The sequence below is a fragment of the Lithobates pipiens genome, unplaced genomic scaffold (genome assembly GCF_037356315.1).
Source record: "Lithobates pipiens isolate NorthernLeopardFrog02 unplaced genomic scaffold, aLitPip1_a1.2 Scaffold_18, whole genome shotgun sequence".
Lineage (NCBI taxonomy): Eukaryota > Metazoa > Chordata > Amphibia > Anura > Ranidae > Lithobates > Lithobates pipiens.
The window spans coordinates 189,586,913-189,602,879 of record NW_027507758.1 but is presented as its reverse complement, the minus strand read 5'-3'; the positions used below and the strand labels follow the sequence as shown (position 1 = coordinate 189,602,879).

The following is a 15,967-nucleotide window of genomic DNA, read 5'->3' as shown; positions in this document are numbered from 1 at the left end:
CTCCATAGAGCTCTATGGAGCGTCGGATGTCAGCGGTGACATGTCCGCTGACATCCGACCCGCTCCGATCCGAAAAAGTGTGACGGAGGAAAAAGCTATTTTTCCATCCGTCTGCGGATCGGATCGGATGACGACGGGCACTGCGGTCCGTCGTCATCCGATCTCCCATAGGGGAGAGCGGCGCTGTGACAGGTCCGTCCCTGCACAGTGTGCGGAGACAGACCTGTCATGTCCCTGCTCAGCGGGGATCGGCGGAGTGATCCCCGCTGAGCAAACGGACATCCACGGGGCGGATCAGAACTGATCCGCCCCGTGTGAAAGGACCCTTACATTACAGCTGGGAGTCGGCAGAAGAAAAAAAAACAAAAACAAAAAAAAACAAAAAAAAAAAACAACAAGCTCATGGCTGATCATGCTTTCATGGGCTTGTTGTAAACCCTTCACACTCAACATATATGTAGTATGTCTAAAGAAAAGAAAAGTGGTTAAAAGAAGTATTATTAAAGAGGGTGCAAAATACCTTTATTTCATACAAAAAAACAGTTCAACTACAGGATTGACCTTTAGTAAATTAACACAATAGTCTGTTCCTAATGAGATGAATACAGGCACGGATCTTTCATCCTCAGCAGAAGAGATCTTAAATGTCGTTTTTCTGCCCAGTGCAGTTGAACACTCATAAGTAACCTCTGAAACACAGCAAAAAATAAAAAATAAATAAAAAAGTTATGATGCGACAAGAAAACAAAATAAACTATGTTAAGGGCAATAGGCAGTACTGCGCTATGCTATAGATGTACAGTAGGTGTATTCAAATTCAGTTAAATAATGATGCATCACGGTTAGGCTTAAGACCGGTTGTGGGAACAGAGGGGCGCCAGACTGAGTGCAGTATAAATCATATATTTAATAAAAACAAGTAGTAACTCACAGGTTAAATTAGATGAGTTCAGTATGCAGTGAAAATCGCCAGTCCTGGAGTCTCATAAATGTCTTCCCTTTGCAGCCTGGGGCACTGGTGTGATCTTACAGGGATCCAGAGAATGCTGGGAACCAGGAGGCAGGAAACAAGAAGCAGCTGGTCGTGACTTCACAGGAACAGGAAGTGTGATTATTCACAGTGGCAAGGAATGGTAATGCATTTCGAAGCTACAGCTTCTTCATCAGACCATGATTGGCTGGCAAACCTGGCAGTCTTATATTGCAGAGGAAATAGAAACAGAGAGATCTGATGGGCTGGCCAGCCCGTCAATCAAATACACAGATTCAAAGAGGTAGATGGCTGGAGACCGAAGAGAATGTAAATATGAGTAAGAAGCTTGCTGATTATTAGTGGAAGATAAGTTTATAACGTTTGCAGAAATCGATCAATTCACTAATTGATTAAATACATAAATATAAAATGTATAAATATACCTCAAATTTAAAATGAATACATTTTTATAAGTAAATTAACTAAAAAATGAATTAAGAAAATTATTAGCAATTTGGAAATCAATTGATTATTATAAATTATAATGAATTAATAAAATGGTGAGAATGGAGGAAAGAGAGGACTCTATGCTAGGTATAATATTAAGGTTCTAAGTTATATCATGACCAAAACATCATGTACGTGTTTACAACATGCAGTTGTAAACATGTACATGTGCAACAAACGCATGTATATACGTGAGTATATACAAACATCTTTCTGTCCCAATACTTTCTAGAGGGAACATAATATTGTATAAAAAAGGGGAAGGGGGGGGAAGAGAGAAAAAAAAAAAAGGGGGGTGGTAAAAACAAAAACAAACAGAAAGGGGGGTGGTAAAAAAAAAAGCGGTGCCAAATTTGTGTCTGTTGCCCAAATGAGCTATTTAGTGGATAAAACTGGGTATCCATTCACCAGTAACCGGGCAACCCACTGAGGCATGACCAGGGGAAAATCACACCAGCACCTGATTAAATAACAGTGCTGATTTCGATCTCCTCGTTCATTCCTCTAGGCGACATAGTATCCAAAGTGAAAATCCAATACGTTTCCTGACGACACAGTCTTTTGAAACGTTCTGCTGGGGGAAATTTATCTGGAATTGATTCAAGGACCCAAACTTTTAGATCCTTGGATGATTGTTTATGATATTCTAGAAAGTGGCGGGGGACACTGTGTTTAGGGAGACCAGCATCGACAAATCTGCGATGTTCCCCAAATCTGGCTCTAAGGGCTCTGATTGTACAGCCCACAGATAGCATGCCACAAGGGCAAGCTAGACAGTAAACCACAAACATGGAAGAACAGTTATGGAAGGTGTTGAATGTGTATGTCTTACCCTTATGAGCAAAGAATTTCTGACCATGTTCAATATGAGCACAAGTCAGGCACAGGGATTTTTTACACTGAAACATGCCCACCAGAGGAATGAGTGTTAGTTGAATGTTATTGGAAATAGATTGGGCAGATTTAATTTTGCTAGGAGCGATTTTCCCTTTTATATTTGGAGCCTTCCTATAGGCAAATTGTGGCACTGTAGGAATAGTGGTTTTTAAGTGTGGGTCTTGCTGTAGTATAGACCAGTGTTTTTTGAAAACGCTCTCCATTTTCCAGTGTTTGTTGTGATATTGGGTTATGAATCTTGTTCCTACATTTTCTTGTGATCGCTTTTTTGATTTTGGAATGTCATTGGTATTGTAAACCATATGAGCCTGATCGATGAGGTCTGGGGGGTAGCCTTTCTCTATAAATTTCTGTTTGAGGTGAACACTTTGTGCATTATAGTCCTCCAACCTAGTGCAATTGTGCCGTAACCGGCAAAATTGACTTTTGGGGACATTTTTAACCCATCTCGGATGGTGACAACTGGTGAAATGTAAAAAAGAGTTCCCTGATGTGGGCTTGGTGTAACCTTTAGCTATAATTGTGGACTCTTGGTGACTGAGTTCCAGGTCCAAAAAACAAAGAGAAGTGGCATTTATTTCTGAGGTAAAGGAAAGACCAAAATTGTTAGAGTTGCAGTGTGATAGAAATTCCTGTACAGTATGAGGAGGACCATCCCAGATGATAATAATGTCATCGATGTAGCGCCCATAGAAGACCAGGTGCGCTGCGAATGGGTTATGTGCCCATATGTACCTGGTCTCCCATAGGCCCATCGTGAGATTTGCATAACTGGGGGCAAAATTTGCCCCCATAGCAGTCCCAGCATGTTTCAGTGTAAAAAATCCCTGTGCCTGACTTGTGCTCATATTGAACATGGTCAAAAATTCTTTGCTCATAAGGGTAAGACATACACATTCAACACCTTCCATAACTGTTCTTCCATGTTTGTGGTTTACTGTCTAGCTTGCCCTTGTGGCATGCTATATGTGGGCCATACAATCAGAGCCCTTAGAGCCAGATTTGGGGAACATCGCAGATTTGTCGATGCTGGTCTCCCTAAACACAGTGTCCCCCGCCACTTTCTAGAATATCATAAACAATCATCCAAGGATCTAAAAGTTTGGGTCCTTGAATCAATTCCAGATAAATTTCCCCCAGCAGAACGTTTCAAAAGACTGTCGTCAGGAAACGTATTGGATTTTCACTTTGGATACTATGTCGCCTAGAGGAATGAACTAGGAGATCGAAATCAGCACTGTTATTTAATCAGGTGCTGGTGTGATTTTCCCCTGGTCATGCCTCAGTGGGTTGCCAGGTTACTGGTGAATGGATACCCAGTTTTATCCACTAAATAGCTCATTTGGGCAACAGACACAAATTTGGCACCGCTTTTTTTTTTTTACCACCACCCTTTCTGTTTTTACCACCCCCTTTTTTTTTTTCTCTTCCCCCCTTCCCCTTTTTTATACAATATTATGTTCCCTCTAGAGAGTATTGGGACAGAAAGATGTTTGTATATACTCACGTATATACATGCGTTTGTTGCACATGTACATGTTTACAACTGCATGTTGTAAACACGTACATGATGTTTTGGTCATGATATAACTTAGAACCTTAATATTATACCTAGCATAGAGTCCTCTCTTTCCTCCATTCTCACCATTTTATTAATTCATTATAATTTATAATAATCAATTGATTTCCAAATTGCTAATAATTTTCTTAATTCATTTTTTAGTTAATTTACTTATAAAAATGTATTCATTTTAAATTTGAGGTATATTTATACATTTTATATTTATGTATTTAATCAATTAGTGAATTGATCGATTTCTGCAAACGTTATAAACTTATCTTCCACTATTAATCAGCAAGCTTCTTACTCATATTTACATTCTCTTCGGTCTCCAGCCATCTACCTCTTTGAATCTGTGTATTTGATTGACGGGCTGGCCAGCCCATCAGATCTCTCTGTTTCTATTTCCTCTGCAATATAAGACTGCCAGGTTTGCCAGCCAATCATGGTCTGATGAAGAAGCTGTAGCTTCGAAATGCATTACCATTCCTTGCCACTGTGAATAATCACACTTCCTGTTAAGTCAAGACCAGCTGCTTCTTGTTTCCTGCCTCCTGGTTCCCAGCATTCTCTGGATCCCTGTAAGATCACACCAGTGCCCCAGGCTGCAAAAGGAAGACATTTATGAGACTCCAGGACTGGCGATTTTCACTGCATACTGAACTCATCTAATTTAACCTGTGAGTTACTACTTGTTTTTATTAAATATATGATTTATACTGCACTCAGTCTGGCGCCCCTCTGTTCCCATTTCTACACAGAGCTCATTGCTTCACTCTAAGGGAGCTGCCTCCAGGTGCTAATCATACAAGATCTCGGATCATTTATGGACATTATGCTTTAAACAAATGTTTTAATATCATGTGTGCTTATTCACACACATTTTATGTATACCTATATTCCAGTTGTTATATAATTTTATGTTATCACCATATCTAGCGCCGCTGTTCACCCTTGTTTTTAAGACCGGTTGTAACTAGCCTTGGTGCCAAAAACTGGATTCTCACATGTGGTGAATAATTTGCTAAAAACGAAGCTTGAAGAAAGCCTTCTACACACTTATGGAGAAGTCAAATAACTGAGAAATATGCACACAAATGGCTGAAGTTCCAATTTCCTTTTCCATGCTCATGAAAAGTTGCCATGGGGTTAATTGAAGGGGGGGGGGGGATTCCTCACAACTCACACCCCTGCATTGGCTGTGCTGCCACTCTCAACAGGCCAGGGGGAACCCAGGAGTACCTCAGAAAACAAGGGCAGAGGGTGCACCAGCCTTGTGCACTAACTTTGGAACACAGAAATGTATTAAAAATAAAGTAGTGTACTCAAACGAGAGTAATAAAATCAGTCGAATATGGGTCCATCAACTGCCTTATCCAATAGAATCCGCTGGCCAGTAGACTTGAGTGGGGTGAGAGCAGTCTGAAATGAGCCAACGTGTTTCGAGGGTGACCCCTCTTCCTCTGAGCTGGATTTCAACTGAAATAGATAGATGGTTGATAAGGAGTGGCTTTGGTCAGGTGGATTGGTACATGTGATCTTAGCACCTCCCTCCAATGGGAGGGCCAATGATCAATGTTATCCATAAATGAATAATTCATTAAAAAGTCTTTCCCCATTAGGGATATTGCCACCATATACCATCTGCCTGTATTTCCAATCATTATATAGGTACATTTATCTCTCCAAAGTGCATACATGTAAATAGCACCTGTACATATGGAGAGGGAAAGAAGATGAATAGCAGTGTTTGCCATGCTTGGAAAGACTGATGGAAACATTACAGACACGTATATGGTTGCTCTAAATCTGTCAAAAGCACCAAACATCATGCGTTAATGACTGGGTACTCTCTCTCTATGGAAGCTAAATATGAACAGCTTTCAGATGTACTGAGCCACATTTTTCCATCTGGGTATTCAGCTGGCATGCGCCCCAATGCCCTGAGAATCTGACGCAGGACATAAACATGCCATTTGGCTCCCCAATACTCTTCCATTTTGGGCTTCCTGCAGACTTTTTTTTCCACAAACGTGGCTCAGTAATCTGAAAGCTATTCATATTTGGCTTTGAGAGATCGAGAGAGAGAGATCGAGAGAGAGAGATCGAGAGAGAGAGATCGAGAGAGAGAGATCGAGAGAGAGAGAGAGATCGAGAGATCGAGAGAGAGAGAGAGAGATCGAGAGAGAGAGAGAGTACCCAGTCATTAACACATCATGTTTGGTGCTTTTGAGAGATTTAGAGCAATCATGTACTAATCCACCTGACCAGAGTCACTACTTAAAAACCATCTATATTCACTTCAAATTCAGCTCTGAGGAAGAGGGGTCACCCTCAAAGTGTCATTTTGGACTGCTCTCATCCCATTCAAGTCTACTGGCCAACGGATCCTATTGGATAAGGCTGTTGATGGACTCCATATTGCCATATTTGCTTGATTTTATTATTCGTTTGAGTACACGACTTTATTTTTAATGCATTTCTGTGTTACAAAAGGTAATGCACAAGGCTGGTGTGCCCTCTGTCCTTGTTTTCTTTTAGTTTTAATCCTACACCTGGTGATTCAATCCCTTTTTTGAAAGCTGCCATGCAGAGTGGTAAAAGGAAATTGCAACCTGTAGGTTAGTTGCATGTATCCAATGCTCCCTCTAGGAGTTTAGATATTCTCATCTTTTTTTTTTTTTTAAATCAGAACATAACTTTTATTTCACTTGCTGCACATTACATGGTATACAACAGGCAGTGCATACAGAGACAGAGAGGAAAAAAAAAGGAAAAAAAAACATATATATAATATATAAAGTATATAAAATATATAAATTACAGGAACAGGAGAAACATCAGGAGAGGAGTCAAATCCCAAATGTCCACTTTCTTGATACATTCCCCTGTATTGGTAGATGTAACCTCCTGTGCTACACTCACTAATCATACCCATTTTCCTGTTTGAGATTGCCAATATACTCTCCAATGTCTTGCCCCTGCATTGCTTAATACATCAAACCATCCACTGTGCAGCAATTCCAATATCCCGTGTCATAGATAGTTAAACTATAACCAACTGTCATACTGACAACAAGTGTTACAGCCACAGTTTTTGTTTTTTTGATTAAGTTCTCGTATACACATGCTATATTAAGGCTTCCATGGCAAGCTAATATTACTGTGTTCCTTCTTCCAGTAGCAAAAATGTCGTTTTTACGTGCGGCCTGCTCCCTGCGACTTTTGGTAACAGTTGGGCAATCGTGCTCCGAGTACCTATCCCAGAATCAGCCTGTCCTTGATAAGTTGGTAGGGGGCCAGCCCTGGGACCTCCAGCCACCCCTGTCACATTGAATAAAATTTTTGCGGGACTTTCCTATGTTGATATGTCAATTTTTCTTTAATTAGTAATGTGTTCACACTGTCCACCCATTGCCCCCTGGTAGGCACTCTCGGAGTAATCCACCGCTGAGCAATCAGTGTACGTGCTACATAGAGTAATCGTAAGATTGCTGTGCGTGTGTGAGAGGTTAGCGTATCATCTTCCAGCGCACCCAGCAAACAAACAGCCAGGTCCATTGGGATAGACACCCCATATACTGTGGATATCGTGGCTATAACCTCCTTCCAGAATCTAAAAAGCTTGGGGCATTTCCACAGCATATGGAGAAGATCCCCATGGTCTGTCTCGCATTTTGGGCATAGGGGGGAGTCTCGGATACCCCATTTATGAAGCCTCTTGGGTGTCCTATAGGCCCTATGTAATAGGTACAGTTGTGATATTTTGTGAGACGCCGACAGGGAGACCAGAGGGGCTGCCGCTAGACACAATTCCCATTTTTCCCCGTCCATGGGGCCAAGATCTGCCTCCCACCCCTGTCTACATGGCAGTTTAGCAGAGTCCTGTATTCGTGCAAGGAGCGCACTATAGCAGCCAGAGATCATTCCCCGTTTATCTGTCCTCATAAAAACAGAGTGAACAATAGCGTGATCTGTCGGCCGCAGTACAGTGGTCCTCTCCTGTGCCTGTAGTGCATGACGCAGCTGTATTTGTAAAAATTGTTGTTTGATATCCCAAATTCAGTTTGGATGTCAGAGAACAATTTAAATGTATGACCAGAATACAGCTGGGAGACATATTTAATACCCACCCTTTCCCAGTTTTGGAAGCCTTTTAATTTCTGTAGTTCTTTGAATTGCTTGTTGTGCCATATAGGCGTATCTGGCAGGTACCCTTTCACTCCGAGTGTCTTTTTAATGTAAGGCCACAATGTATTCAACAGCTTCACAGTGGGAGCCGTCGAATCCAAATGCGGATACCCCGCCTCCAACCTCGTGAGTGCCTTCTCGCTGTCCCCCTCCGCATCTAACAGCGTGCGAATAGGGTCGGTCAGGTCTATTAGTCCCCACCCTCCCAGCTGTTGCAGTTGAGATGCTAAAAAGTAAGTCCTGGGGTGCGGGACCGCCATCCCACCTTCTTCCTTATTATACTGAAGGGTTGACAATTTAATCCTAGCCGATTTTTTTACGCCATATTAATTCCCGAAATTGCGACTCAATTTTCTCAAACCATCTCCTGGGGATCCACACCGGGGAATTATGAAAAATATACAATAATTGCGGAGCCCAAACCATTTTGATTAGGTTTATTCTCCCAGCAACCGATAATGGCAATTTGCACCAGGCCGTGGATTTATTTCTAAACCTGGTGAGGAGGGGAGATAAGTTGCGCGCAATATAGTGGGATGGGTCCGGGGTTACTTGGACACCCAAATACTTAAATTCAGTGACAATCTGGACCATTGCTGCACATTCAGGTATTGGGACGGGCAAGGGATCCAAGGGCATCAGCACTGACTTATCCCAATTAATGGCAAACCCTGGCAAGTCCCCAAAAGCTTTAATGAGGGCCATACCTGCCTGCAGAGAGCCCTGCGTGTCTCCCAGGTAGAGCAGGGTATCATCAGCATATAGGGATACCATATCCGTACCCAAGGAGCGTTGAAACCCAATTATGTCTTTGTCCCCACGTATCCTAGCCGCCAGGGGTTCCAGGGCCAGGGCAAACAACAGGGGCGATAGAGGGCACCCCTGTCGAGTGCCCCTGTACAATGAAAATGGCTCTGACAGCTCCCCATTCACCCGAAGTCTTGCGGTGGGCTTAGCATATAACAACTGGACTCATTTAATAAAGGTATCACCCAGTCCCACACATCTCAACACCTTCCACAGGTAAGGCCATTCGACACTGTCGAAGGCCTTAGCTGCATCAAGGGAAAAAATTGCTCTATTGCCAGTGTTATCAGTTGGGATCTGCAGGTTCAAAAAGAGCCTCCTAATATTTTGTGCTGTGGATCTGGAAGGGATAAATCCGGATTGGTCTTTATGCACTATTTTATGTATGACCTTGGCCAGTCTATTTGCCAATACCCTAGCCAGCAGCTTAACATCTGCTGTTAGCAAGGATATGGGCCTATAGGAGCCCGGGGAACTGGCCTCCTTGCCCGGCTTCAGCAAGACTACAATAATGGCCTCATTCATGGAGCCCGGCAAGGACCCCCTATCAAGCGCCTCAGTATACACATTCAAAAGGGTGGGGAGCAAAGTACCAGAGTATCTTTTATAAAATTCAGATGGTAGGCCATCCATCCCCGGCGACTTATTGTTTTGGGAGTGCGACAAAGCTACCCCTAATTCTGCTTCTGTCAGTGGTGCATTGAGCATGTCCGTGTCTTCTAGTGATAGGATTGGGAGGTCGCTTTTATCTAAAAAGTCCCCAATCTCCTCCTCTGTGGGCCTCACTTTAGATGTATACAGGTCCTCGTAGAAATTTTTAAAAATGCGAACAATGTCTGAGGTGGAAGAGTATTCAACCCCCTGGTCATCACAGATAGCCGAAATGGTAGAAGATGACTGTTGCGCTCGCGCCATAACTGCCAGCATGACCAGTCACCTCACCTTCCTCAAAATGTGCTTGTTGCAAGAAAAAACGTTTATTTTCAGCTAACTGCAATGCCAGTTGCCTAGACATTGACTGTGCTCCCAACCACGCTCTTTTTGCGTCATCTGTGGGGTTGGCAATATACCTGTCTTCAGTTTCGGAAACCGCACCGTCACCTCCCAAGCTTTAGTATCCGTCTTAATCCTATTGATTATTTGTATGCACTGCCCCCTCGTATAGGCCTTCAATGCATCCCACACCATCCCCAGGTTTGTCGTGCCAATGTTAACCAGCAAAAAAGATTTAAGCGCATCCCCAAGTGGGTCTGGCTCTGGGAACAACGAGAGCCAGAAGGGGTTAAGTTTCCAAACTGGACGCCCAACCCCGTCAGGGAATGATACTCGAATGCGAAGCGAGGAGTGGTCCGAGAGGTGTCTGTCAGCGTAGTCGGAGTCTCTAATGTGTTGCAGCATCCTGTCATTGCCCAGATCCAGGTCTATTCTAGATAGGCCTCCATGAGAAGCCGAATGACACGAATATTTTTTGAGGTCCGGGTACCTGCTATGCCATACATCTGTCAGCCCCAATTCCTCCAGGACCCTGGCAAAAGGCGTACAGCCTGTAGCACCTGTTGCTATGTTATTGGGCATGGGGAACTTGTCCTTGGTATAATTTAAGTAATTGTTGAAATCCCCTACTGCGAGTAGGGGAACCTCCTGATATTGCGCCATGAATTTCGCCAAGCTCCCAAGAACCCCCGCCGAATACGGCGGTGGTACGTAAATATTAGCCAGTATGCAAGTTAGCCCATGAACCTTACAGAGTAGGAAAATATATCTGCCATCCGGGTCAATCTGGTTCTTAAAACATTGGAACCGGACACCCTTACGAACAAGTATGCTTACCCCCCTGGAATACGAGGAATACGTGGAGTGGTACTGAACCTCATACATGTGTGGGTTCAGGCAAGGAGGAGGATCAGCCGCAAAATGTGTCTCCTGCAAGCACACTATACCGGCATTCATTGATTTTATATGTCTCAACACCGCAAGTTTTTTCACCGGGGCACCTAAGCCCCTCACATTCCATGTAAGGACATTTAGCTCAACCGCCATATGGGCTTATCACAAATAATGTCAGGGGAATACACAATATTTGGCACCACCACATAGCTAAAAGAGTCAAGACGTCATACAAAGAAAAGATTACAGTGAACAGAGCATCAAAATCAGCCAACATGCAAACAGTTAGCTGTATGTAGCCATATATCATGACTGCTAGGTACATCAGTCTGGAAGAGTCAGAACAGGAACATGAACAAATATTAAGCACTTTGTGGTTGTAACCAGTCAGCAAATTTAACTCTTTTCGTGGGACCAACAGGGTCCCCAGCCTCTTGGGCCGTATAACAAACAAACCCCCTGCCGCTGTCGGGTGGGGGGGGGGAAGGTGGGGGAAGCTCCCATGAAACCCACAGGTTAGTTCAACTAGAAGCTTCACTTCGACGGCACCTGTAAAATACACTGGTTTGTATGGGGTATACCGTGACCGTAGACCTCCTTCTGCCGCCTTGCTCATAATGTAGGACGGAAAGCAGTTATGCAAAAGAAAAGGGAAAAATCAACATCATCAGAACAAGCCAGCAAGTGGCCCCCACAGAGCCAAAGGAAGTTGTAGCAGGGCAGTCGACGTCCGCCAGATCCCTGGGCCCTCTCCTCAGGCCCGGGCGTTGTGTTGTACACGGTTAGCTTGGAGGGCTCTATCTTCTCTGTCCAGCCATTGAGCTGCGTTGGTAGGCCTGTCAAAGAAATGGGCTTCCCCCAGTGCAACAACTCTGAGGCGCGCTGGATAGAGCATGGCATAAGGAAGATTAAGCTCTCGCAATCTTTTCTTCACATCCATAAACTTTGAACGTTGCTTCTGCAGCTCGGCTGAAAAATCCGGGTACAAGGATACCTTAGAATTGTCGATAGCCAGCGTGCCTCCCATAATCCTGGCCTTAGACAGTATGGCGTCCCTGTCCTTGTAATTCAGCAGTTTAAAGAGGAAGGCCCTAGGATGATTGCCTGGTGGTAGGGGTCTGGACGGGACTCTGTGCGCGCGCTCAACCGCGAAAAGTGGAGAGAAAGCCTCCCTGCCAAACACCGCAATTAGCCAGTTCTCAATAAATGTGACAGGGTCTTTACCCTCAGCCCGTTCCGGGATGCCTATTGCGCGGATATTATTGCATCTCATGTGATTTTTCTAGGTCATCCAGGCGAGTCGCATGCTGAGCGGTAAGGTGACAATTATATTGCAAGTCCCGTTGCATAGGGGGAATGTCATCCTCTATAGCACTCACCCTGCCTTCAATGGCGGCTGTGCGTTCTCTTAGTTTTTGCATGTCCTGCCGCACATATGAAATTTCAGCTTTCACCCCTTTCACTTCAGTAGCAAGTGCTGAGATAGACATATTGCAAGCAGTAACAGCAGAGAATATATCCCCGAGAGTGGGTTCAGTGCCAGCAGATGAAGAGGGAATAGCAGTAGGCCCCACTAATCCATCCCTTGGTGTACTCACAGCGTTCCAAGCAGGGGACAATCCCTCAACATCCTCCAGCGGGACCGTATCATCCGCAGCCGATTGATCACCCATGGCAGCCCCGGTGCCTGAGGGAGGGGAGGGCATCTCTTTGGAAGCTTTGCCATCATAAAGGAGTTTCTGGGCTGCCTCCCTGTACTGATCCCTGGAGGAGCGCTGCGGCAAGGTGCCATCTTGAGACAGGTCGGCCTGCATACTCCGGGGTTCCTTGCTGCTCCTAGGCATGGATGGAAGCGTCCCAGAGCCCCGCGGGACGTGTCGCCGTCTCCGCGGTATCGTGGCGGTTACGGTGGGGCTCGTTCCGGAGCGTGTCCTCTATAAAACCGGATAATTGTCAGGATTTTCGGCGGAGCAGGAGAGGTATGCGACCGTCTACATGTGCCGCTCAGCCACGCCCCCCAGATATTCTCATCTTTATGAAGATACATCAATACTGAATTATCTAACATTCCACCACTTGGCGCTTTGTTTCAATAAATATATTTTTTATAATAGTGCAACAATACACATATTACAGAAAATCGTAGTACTTTTCATAACTATACTTTTTTAAAATGTTAAAATTGCCACAAAACGTACACTCACAAAAGCACAGAGACTGGTGCACTGCAGATGACTGTGCTCTGTTGAACAAACTGCTAAAACACTCCAGCACACGGAAAACCTCACCTGAACCTTTTTGTTTTGCAATATACCACAAGGCATGGAAATGAGTTACTTTGTGCTGCAATAAAGGTCTTTTGTCTTGGCTGTGCTGTGTGTATATTGGGGTGCCATACAATGGCGCACATTACTGCAACACTATGCTGCGAAGCTGGCCAGAAAGTGTTACCAAGCCCACAACAGAACAATCAGTCTTTGTATGCAGTAAAGCATGCTTGTTATACTCACTGTGGAACCTAAAGGGTTAATCCTCTGCAATGTGTAAAAAGGCTGTTTGATCCTGTCTTCTCTGATCTGGTCCTTTTACTGTCCCCAATCCATCTCCTGACCGTACAGAACCCTGGAAACACTCTGCATATGCTCAGTTTGGAGTGTATTGCTAGAGAGTTTTTTTGGAAGGGTGCATGTGATCAGCACAGGGCCAATTAGCACTGTCTAGACAGGGGTCATGCAGCCTCATAGGACAGTAAGAGGAGAATGAATATCTTCCTACAAGATTTAATGAGTTATAAGTCACAAGACTGCCATTTACTGCTGATGAGAAAAGGTATTTAGTAGTTTATATTTAATTAATTACATTTCCATGTCCTGTGTACTGTGGGAGACCAGATATAGTGAATGCAGGGGGTTCTTGCTTTAGTAACACTTTATGCTTTAAAGAATTTACAGTTTTAAGTTGAACAGTGAACCTGAAAAACATTGGAGGCTGGGTTCACACCATTGCAAATTGGATCTTCTCAATAGCAGGAGATTTTGACTGGCTCTCTATGGAACCAGTTCACATATCTCCATTGTGGCTCCGGTGCGAATTTGCACAGGAGCCCTGTGCATCTTTTGGTACATTTCAGGTCCAAATTCAGGCAAAAATGTGGGCTGAAATTGGACCTGAAAATCAGGACGCACTGGGCCCCTGCTAGGAGCCACATGCGGCGATGGTGTGAACCCAGCCTTATGCAAGGTTTCCAATTAAACTAGTTTTAGCTTACCTGAAAAACTTCTTGAAGGATAACCACTTCATTTAAAAGACTTTCCAAATTTTTTCTCTCTGTAGCAAATGCCTTCATTTCTATATCATGGATTTTGTGATTTGTTTTTCCTGAATATCTTAACCTTCCAAAGAGATCTTGCTGTTGGATCCGAATTTCTAGAAATACAAAATGCAAAACAAAGATTAAATGTGCTACTTTTGCATGAATCATGAGACTGAGAGGCATATTGAAATACAATAAAAATAGTAAATGAATATATAGCAGGTTACCAATCATTAGGCCGCATGCACACAGTGGTCATGGTGACTTTTTTTCTGCCCTTAGACTGTCGTAGAGGGTAGCATTAGCAACCTGGAAGACCAGCTACCTCCTCTCGCACGGGAAGCCACAGCAGCAGCTCAACAGCTCAACTTAGCAAACAACTGGGCAGATTACATTGTTTACTCTGGAACAATGTCTGCAAAGTGGGAGTACCAGAGAAGATGGATGGGCTGTGGTGTTCAGCAAGGAGACATTTACCCCTCTTTTTGCAATGTAATGCGCACATCACAAGCCTTCATGGCCTTTACCACCAGGCAATCAACCTAGGTCCATACTGGCCCACTTGCTCAACTATAAGGACTGTGAAATCATACTTAGACCCACCAGGGAAAAAGCGAACATCCAATACAATGGCACAAAATTTTCTTTTTATCTGGACTTCTCTGGGGAAGTTCAGCAAAAACAGGCAACATTTGCTGATGTGAAAAAAAATGGCTGCAGCTGCTAAAGTTAACATAAGCCATGCTATATCCATCCAGCTAATGGGTCACCACTAGGTGTCAAACCCACTTTTTTGAAACTGCTACAGAAGCTGACTCTTGGCTTGATCAGAATGAGCACACTTCATCACTGCCAAGCTGAGGGGGAAGAGGACTGAATTTCCTTTACAAGTCTTGCTATAGGTAGTGTGGTGCCCTTACTTTGGCATCTAAGCTCGTCACCTTTTGAGGGACAATAATTAGTCACTCTGGACAGCGGGATACAGTATGTGTCTACACATTACCTCATCTACAGCGCTCTATGGAACAGTTAACATGGAGTTTTCTCTTTTAGATTTCCTTCATTACCCCATGCCTCTGTTCCTATGATGAGATATGCTGTGCCTGGATGGCATTCAACACCTTTCATGGGGATGCAACCCATGAGTGAAGGCAGGAACTGCCCTCCTCTGAAAAATGCCGGAACCATTTGCTAATACTGCCTCCAAGGTCGAGATTGCATTTTAAGTTAGTGATGCGCAGCTGTACACAATTGTCTACTGCCTGCCTTGTACCCTCTTCCAGTGTACGCTATTGCCCAGTGCCTCTTGTTTTATTCCAAGACTCTGAATGCCATAGGACTTGCGCTCAGACTTCTCTGAGCCTCCAGACTGTCCATACACCAGGCGTACTCAAACCCTCTCTGGGCACAGGGGTTTGACCATTGGATATAGCCAGCTAGTTCCCTTTGCTGCATGATTGCAGATTAATCTACTATGGCTGATACACCTTTAGTGGCATAGAATGTCTGTGTAGTACATACATGATCCCTTGAAATGTACCTCGAAACCGGGCTGTCTTCACAAGAGAGGCATTAATATTGGCTCAGGATTTCTTGGACCGAATGAAATCTTCTGCTGCAGAGCGTAAACACTTTTTTACTAAATTATCATATGAGGAGGGGGAGAAACCTGCTTGCTAAAAATCTCTAGTTCACAGCAGTCCTCCCATCCGCTCTTCCATGGGCCATATTGTCACTAATCCCGATCAGGTCATTGCTGAGCTGGCTAGTTTTTATGCTACATTTTATAGTGCGGAGAGCTGCTTCTTACCAGGGGCCTTAGCCAACTAGA

The 15,967-nt window shown here is 44.0% G+C and overlaps 1 protein-coding gene across 3 annotated transcripts in view; it reads right to left on the bottom strand.

Annotated features, from left to right (window-relative positions):
• Positions 1 to 497: 497 nt before the first annotated feature.
• Positions 498 to 15,967, bottom strand: part of LOC143987600 (centromere protein H-like) — a 232,043-nt gene continuing 216,573 nt past the window's right edge. For all 3 annotated transcript variants that reach the window (XM_077486459.1, XM_077486458.1, XM_077486457.1), the window contains 2 exons: positions 14,092 to 14,249; positions 498 to 689 (listed from right to left, as the gene is read on the bottom strand). In XM_077486459.1, coding sequence (XP_077342585.1) covers positions 591 to 689; positions 14,092 to 14,249 — 257 coding nt within the window. In that variant the 3' untranslated portion in view covers positions 498 to 590. The remainder of the gene's footprint in view (positions 690 to 14,091; positions 14,250 to 15,967) is intronic.